At 34.1% G+C, this 6957-nt stretch overlaps 1 protein-coding gene and 2 long non-coding RNA genes across 8 annotated transcripts; 2 read left to right on the forward strand and 1 right to left on the reverse strand.

Annotated features, from left to right (window-relative positions):
* Window positions 1-1694: 1694 nt before the first annotated feature.
* LOC109588851 (uncharacterized) lies at window positions 1695-4103 on the reverse strand. The gene is made up of 3 exons (XR_002188397.1): window positions 4020-4103; window positions 2010-2051; window positions 1695-1839 (listed from the first exon to the last, which is right to left on the reverse strand). It is a non-coding gene; the product is annotated as an uncharacterized LOC109588851 (long non-coding RNA).
* A 173-nt stretch (window positions 4104-4276) lies between these two features.
* LOC109588850 (uncharacterized) lies at window positions 4277-6326 on the forward strand. Of its 6 annotated transcripts, XR_002188394.1 has the most exons (6): window positions 4277-4368; window positions 4408-4502; window positions 4558-4632; window positions 4787-4947; window positions 5739-5923; window positions 6220-6326. XR_002188394.1 is itself a non-coding variant. In XM_020004959.1 (4 exons), the coding sequence occupies exons 1-4, from the start codon at window positions 4299-4301 to the stop codon at window positions 4826-4828; spliced, it is 282 nt and encodes a 93-aa protein (XP_019860518.1). In that variant the 5' UTR covers window positions 4283-4298; the 3' UTR covers window positions 4829-5146. The 6 variants fall into 6 exon arrangements, 3 of the variants coding, with proteins under 3 accessions (XP_019860518.1, XP_019860519.1, XP_019860517.1); XR_002188395.1 differs by lacking the exons at window positions 5739-5923; window positions 6220-6326 and adding an exon at window positions 5663-5709; XR_002188396.1 differs by lacking the exons at window positions 5739-5923; window positions 6220-6326 and having other exon boundaries at window positions 4878-5146.
* Window positions 6327-6370: 44 nt separating this feature from the next.
* On the forward strand, window positions 6371-6918 carry LOC109588852 (uncharacterized). Its single transcript, XR_002188398.1, has 3 exons — window positions 6371-6496; window positions 6590-6630; window positions 6753-6918. It is a non-coding gene; the product is annotated as an uncharacterized LOC109588852 (long non-coding RNA).
* Window positions 6919-6957: the final 39 nt, after the last annotated feature.

Here is a 6957-nt window from a genome sequence, read left to right on the forward strand (position 1 = left end):
ACGATAACCTCTAGCATGCTTTATTTTGGGGTAAAGATACATTGTGTAAGTCATATGATGAGAAAAAACTGCAGTTATCAAAATTTCAAGATGTTTGTAGATACATGTATATCATTTTTATTACCGTGTGCCATCAATTTTATGTTATACCCATACACAGGTATCATCATCATTGATGAGATACCAGCTAGTCCTGTAAACTACTGGATAAAAGAATTAAATCTTCAGGAAAATGATTGTTTACAGCTAGAAGGAACCCATCACCTTTCAGACAAGCATGTCATAGCTACTGCTAAACTACTGTCAAAACAATTCCCAGACATGCCAATGATTCAGTCGTCTTTGTATACTCAGAAACTAAGTCTCATTCAGCTGGCTACAAATGATTCATTATTTTTCCACAACTTTGGGGACCATTGGGTTACTAGTCATTTTATGGATGGCATTGCTTTTCTTAATGACTCCTTCTACACAGAGATCATTCAGTCAGAGTTAAAGAAGCAGCTCATTGCCCTCTATGGATCTGCTATGGTAAAAGTACAGTGGTTGGTGAAGCAAAAGGTGATAAGGATTGTGCCTGCTGTGCAGTAGCATACGCAGTATCTATTCTTTATGGAAATGATCCTGCTAACAATATATTCGATCAGTCACACATGAGACAACACATGATTGAATGTCTCAAAAACATATTTTACATGCCATTCCCATCTATGACATGAAAATCAAGATGCAATGTATCAGAATATGTTACCCAACTACATTGATTATTACAAACAAGTTAACAAATGTATGATATTTAATGTTATATTGGTCTATGTAGCTAATTATACTTGCAAAATGCATGGTGGAATGCTAAAGGTGACCAAATAAATGTTGCGTAGCTATCCCATATAGCAGGAAATTTTGGAGGGAGTTGAATTCGGCAAATTACTATATTTTGGGAATTGGCAAATTTTAATTTGGCAAATTTGTGGTCACATACCATTGAGCATGCATATAATGGCTTGAAATGGTGGATTTTATTTTGGAGTTTTGCTATCAAAATGCCAAGTTCACCAACTTCAATTCCCTCCAAAATTTTCCACTACAGTATGTGAGGGAAAGAAAGTGCTGTTACATTATGAAAAAAAGTGCAGAAGGCACAAATTCTTCCCCATAGTATTATAGAGACAAAATAGTGTAGCAAGCATTAATTCTTCCCTTAAGTATTGTAGGAACAAAATAGTGCAATTCTTCCCTATAGTATTGTAAGGACAAAATAGTGCTTGGTACTAATTTCTGCCTACATAGATAGCTCAAATTGTATATGTGTATAATAGTTCCTAGTGACACCATTATGTAGGAAGGAATTAGTGCATTTGAACACTATTTCCTCCCTCTATAATCATGGTTTTTAAATTTAGTGACATACTCTACCAATCGTAAAAAACAGAAATACCCCAAGTTACACAAAAGCTTCAAAAACATTTGCAAAACAGCTGATGGCAATTAGATATACAAGTATAAAACAACCAAAGACTTAGCTGTAGCAACAAGTGAAGTGATGCTACAAGTTACAAAAAGTCTATCCATTCAGGAGTCATGCAATAAGTAAAATAGCTGTTTGGCTTGCTATTAATAGTACTACTTCATCTCATAACAAGACATTTCCTTCAATTCCACTTAACACAAACTGAAATACGTACTTTGTAAAGTTGCTCATTTACAGTAAGTAAGTGATGGCAGAGTCCGTCTTGCATGAGAACTCTCAGTGATTTAATGTCCCCAAGTCTCTTCACGCCACACTCCAACATAACAGTCACCAAATCCAACACAATGCATATCACTCGTGTGTCATTCCTTTATGGAGGAAAGGAAGGGAGAGAAAAGAGAGAAGATTTTATGATTAAATGAGATCAATGGGCACACAGCAATTTACCCAAATTAAGCACTCCAAACTATCTACATTGTACAACATACATGTACATGTACATGTAGCTACGTAAAATAATAATGAATATCATCATTACCTGCCACGAGTCTCTGTGAACAACAAGAGCTAATGAGAGCATCTGTAATGAGAGAGAGAGAGACAGAGAGGAGACAAGAGTATTAGGAAAAGTGAGAAGTGTTGTGGTGAATTGCATGTGAATGTGACACAAAGGAAGTGCCATTAAGTAATAATGTCAATGAACAGCAAATTTATTTCAAGCAAGATGTGATAAATTTCACCAAATTATAAAATAATGGATTCCACAAGTTTCACTAAGAGGAATTGTTATTCATATATATTACTATTAAAACAATAAGTAAAACAATGTACTGAAACGGCACAAGTTCTTATACAAGTAAAAGGCCAGGGTCAGGGTTGAGTAATCAATATCAATTGCAGCATATGTATGTATAAATTAGCAGTCATAGACATTAGTACATGTACATTACACAGAGATAATGTGACAGCATGGAATATGCGTGAGCCACATTGTGATGCTATTAAATCAGAGCTAAGGCAAGCCTAAAAGCATGACTTGTTGCATTAATCATTAATTTTGGTACATAACATACACATGCAAGGTAAAAGAAGAATGAAACGTACAGTTAAGTCAACTCCAATTACATTCATATATTCACCTTTCACGCCCGCATTGGCAAATAAAAATTTCAATGATAAAAAAATTGTAATGAGGCTACCTGCCCTCTCCGCCAGTGAAACAGATCAAATTGGAGTAGGCTAATAAACTGGCAATGCTGATAAGCAATAAAATATCTGGAGATTGGGGGTTTTACATGTACATTAAGATTAAGAGTCATATCACTACTTCACAGATGATATTAGACAACTTATATAGCAAAACTTGTGTTTGAACTACATTTCAACACTAAACCAATATCATTATCAAATACTAATATAGTACTATAAGCTACTACTTCGTACTAACAAGCATACATTCACAAACATGTACGTTATCAGAAAACCAACTCAAAATTTTTGTTGCAAGTTATAATAATTGTAGTCAAAGGTAAATTAGTAGTGAATTTGTAAAATGGGTCTGAATAGGCAAAAGCATCCTCAAAATGCCATCATTGCCATGTACAGTTAAGTACATGCACACAAAGATATTATGCAAGAACTTGACAGCCTAGGCAAGCTTAGAGCTGTTAAAATGAAGTGTTGCATGTTGGTTAGTAACAGGCCTTTGCTTGCATAGCCAAAAATTATAAAAGGGACTGATAGCAAAGGCAAGAACTATAAAACTGAGCAAAGTTGATATGGATATCAGCAAAATAATAAGTAAGAACTTTCTTAATGCTTTTCATATTTCAGTGCTTGTTCTTAGTAAAAATTAACTAAACCTAAAACAATTTTGACCTACATGTAGCTTACTAAAATAATAAATGTATGGTAAACTAAGAATATTTGCTTAGTTTCAGTAAACTGTGTACAGTCACAGTTTCAGTGGATAATGACTTTTCCAAACCTAATGCTAAAACTGTCACTAAATACTATTAATACTATTTCATTTTCTAGATATCATACGTGTATAATTATGTGTAGCGAGCTACATACGGCTGATAATTAAAGTAAATAGTTGAACATGCATTTTGTCTTATTTTATGATGGATATTTTCATAGTACATCCAAAAGAAAAGGCTTCGAAAGCCATCGTATGTACATATTGTTTGATAAACCGTAAATAATGATTAAGAAACAATATTCTACATGTACAATAATTATCATTGTAAAATAGATCATCATTAATACTACTAATAATATCAATAGCACTATTATTATAATGCACTGTACCGCAGATAAAAATGAAACGACAATTACTACTAGTAACCACATATACATATACAGTACAAACAGAAAAAGAGTTCATCGGCTTGGGAAGTAAGAAAGGGAGACAAAAAAAACAGTTACATAATGGACCTAGCCACCTCAATAAGGAAGGAAAGGAATAGTTACTTATTTCTCAAAAGCACACACATAGGTTACATGTAATACTGGTTACATGTATTACAATCTTATCAACACTTACCATGCATGATTTCCATTTCGCTTTTTTGGCACTCTGTCGCTTAAGTGACACAAATGAACAAAACACTCATTTAGACCTTTTCAGTCCTCCATTGTACCTCTAGGCGTGGCTAATTGCAATTGAATATCATTCTGATTCATTTGTGTGATTTTAACTCTGTCTGATATCTCTGGTCTGATATATTGCTGTTATACAAAGAAGATACTGGATGTAATGCTACATTAATGAATCTTCACTCTGAGTGTAACAGTGCTGTTTGCACTGGTGTATCATGATTTTATGAAGATGGCTGCCAGTCACATGGAGGGAACCGGAATTGCTTTTCTTGAGTTTTCTAAGGCTTACGAAGGTAATAGCGAAGTTGCAGCCTATTCTGACAGTATAACAGATGAGTATATAGGCTGTTATAAAGTTGGGAAAAGGACAATTTCTGAAGATTGCCATTTCAGTGGTCATTTTTGCGTGAAACAAATTATACAAGCAGTGAGTCAGCCTATTTTTAACATCTGATTATGATGCTTTTGCTTGAATTATTCAGATAGGCATGATAATTTTGTGGATGGTGTCACTGTGGTTGCCGCCATGTTTTGTAGTTCGATTTGCTCAATTGAAGGTACATATGTAGTAACTATCATAAGAATGTGACACTGAAAAGTATTCATTACATTAGGATCTTTCAAAGGATGCTGTATTAATATTGCGAATTAATGTAAAACAGCAATTTTGGTGGTGCATTATTGGTATGTTTTGCTTTATATTTTCTGTAGGGTTCTGTACTCATTTTGATAACTGAGCTGTGTGTGGCATGATTACCTCTTACTTATAATGAACAGTAATGTATTGATATTATTTTGAAAGGAAAGCCCCCTGAGCTAACTGCACAAGATTTTTGACTGGAAATATGTCCATCAGAAATGACAAGTTTTGTGTAAGTTGCTATCAAATTCTGCTAAATAATGCATGCCTGTAAGTATAATACTGTACTGCTGAAAAGTTGTCAAAGGATTGTCTTCCATAACTTCCTACATCTTATATTTAAACTTTGCTACAAGACAGAAAGAGAGAATGAGAGGCTGAGAGAGCGAGAAGTAAGATATCGATCCGGAGATTTAAATTTGTCATTGTGTCATGAGAAATAAATTTAAGGAACTAAAATAGGAGTGAAGTCTCAGTAATGAATAATGATTAGCCTAGGAATGAATAATTAATGATTCAAATTTTTAAAATAGTAATTATAAAATTGTCTATATTGTTCTAATGGCTTTTATTTCAAAAATTCTTTTCTTCCAATAATGAACCGATAAACTTATAAACCTAAAAATGGATGTCAAATTTAATACTATCAATAAAAAGAATTCTAAATAATTAGTATTTCAATTAATAATAATAGAAGAGTTAATTAAATTTGTCTCTAAATAGTGAAATAAGTTTATTGACATAATAGGTGTTTAGTTTTAATGGTTGAATCCATCTCTGAATGGAATTTACAGTTGAGTCCTTGTGTTTGTGTGGGTTTAATGGTTGAATCCGTGTCTGAATGGATTATGCATGAAGGGAATTGAATCCTGTTGTCTTAAATTCATTCCAATTATTGTACATTTATATAGCATAATGCATGCAAGCTACTATTTGATGTGTTTTAGTACGTGCAAGTGTCTTACATCATGTGATTGTGAAACATGGAGTTGAGCAACAACTGACAGTGATCTGTCCATTTAGTTATCCTGTACCGTGGCGGCCCTGTTCACTCGAACTGGGAAGTCTTGGTTTCTCTGTGAGGACACGCATCATTTTACTTGATGTGTGCGGGTGGACATGCTGTTTGGAGGAATGTGGGTGTTCTTTAAAGCCAGCCCTGCATCACTGTGAAGGTCAGGCTGGCTATGTCGTAAAATGTCATGCTAGTAAGTCACAATTGTTATATAAATGTAGTGGTAGTGTTGCATTGGATAGTATTAATTTTTAGATGTTATGTGTCCCCCACTACAAGCCTACCATAGTGATTCTCCAGCCGCTTTCACGTTTACCGTACTGATATTGCATGAGTTCGTAATGCATGCAGGAGTGTGTGAGTGAGGGTTTGTTAATGTCATTGTACTGTAATATTAAATCTCTAATTGGGTGTGTGTATTGTATGATTGCACTGGCATATTTTGTGAAATTGCCATTTGTTATAAGGACACTTCTTTTTTCTAAACAGGATGAATTATTCTCTCATGAGTTAGGCTACTATGTATGATGGAACTAATTGGCGACAGCTAATAAAACAAGTGATGAAGTTGTGGCTTGAATGAGTATAGAGCCAAAGAACATGTACGCATGTAAGGAATTAATAGAATTTATCAATGCCAGACTGCCTAGCCTACTGTTTACCATTTTCATGGTCTCTCTCTCTCTCTCTGGCTTTATCTCTGTATAGTGTACATACATGTAACTTTGAGTGATCTGTTATTTTTTCACTCATATCAAGCCTGAAGGTAAAATTTTATATTGCATTTCCTCTCATTCTTTTTGTATTTTCTTCTTGTCTCTTCTCATCTCGCCTCTCCTCTATTGAAACTTATTTAAAGATGATGAAGCAGTGACCAACAAAATATATTTACTTTTGGCAGTACGTAAGATCAGTGGTGGTATCAATGTTCTTGTTATTATAGTTTTAATGCATGGTTTGTATATTAATTGTTATTGTTCTTCTTTTTCTTCCACTCTCCATTATCCCCTTGTACTATATAGCAGGGTTACGTCTTGACTACGTGGTTGGTGGTGGAAGGTTTTTGACATAATTGATGGGTTAAATTTTGGCGATTTTATTATGTCTTATCTTTTACTTGTCAATGATCACAACATGTAAGGAACAATAATGCTTGTAACAGTGATGCTCTCTCTCTTTCTGTCTTTTCTTCCCTTTCTCTTTCATGGAAATTTAAAAGGTTATTGG

This window comes from Amphimedon queenslandica, unplaced genomic scaffold (assembly GCF_000090795.2).
Source record: "Amphimedon queenslandica unplaced genomic scaffold, v1.1 AMPQUscaffold_11812, whole genome shotgun sequence".
Taxonomy (NCBI): domain Eukaryota; kingdom Metazoa; phylum Porifera; class Demospongiae; order Haplosclerida; family Niphatidae; genus Amphimedon; species Amphimedon queenslandica.

Excerpts from the sequence above, each read along its gene's own strand:
- LOC109588850 (XM_020004958.1), top strand. The coding sequence starts at position 4,299 with ATGAAGATGGCTGCCAGTCACATGGAGGGAACCGGAATTGCTTTTCTT. Across the intron at positions 4,503-4,557 it reads TGAAACAAATTATACAAGCA|ATAGGCATGATAATTTTGTG; the intron begins GTGAGTCAGCCT and ends TGAATTATTCAG. Across the intron at positions 4,633-4,786 it reads TTCGATTTGCTCAATTGAAG|GGTTCTGTACTCATTTTGAT; the intron begins GTACATATGTAG and ends TATTTTCTGTAG.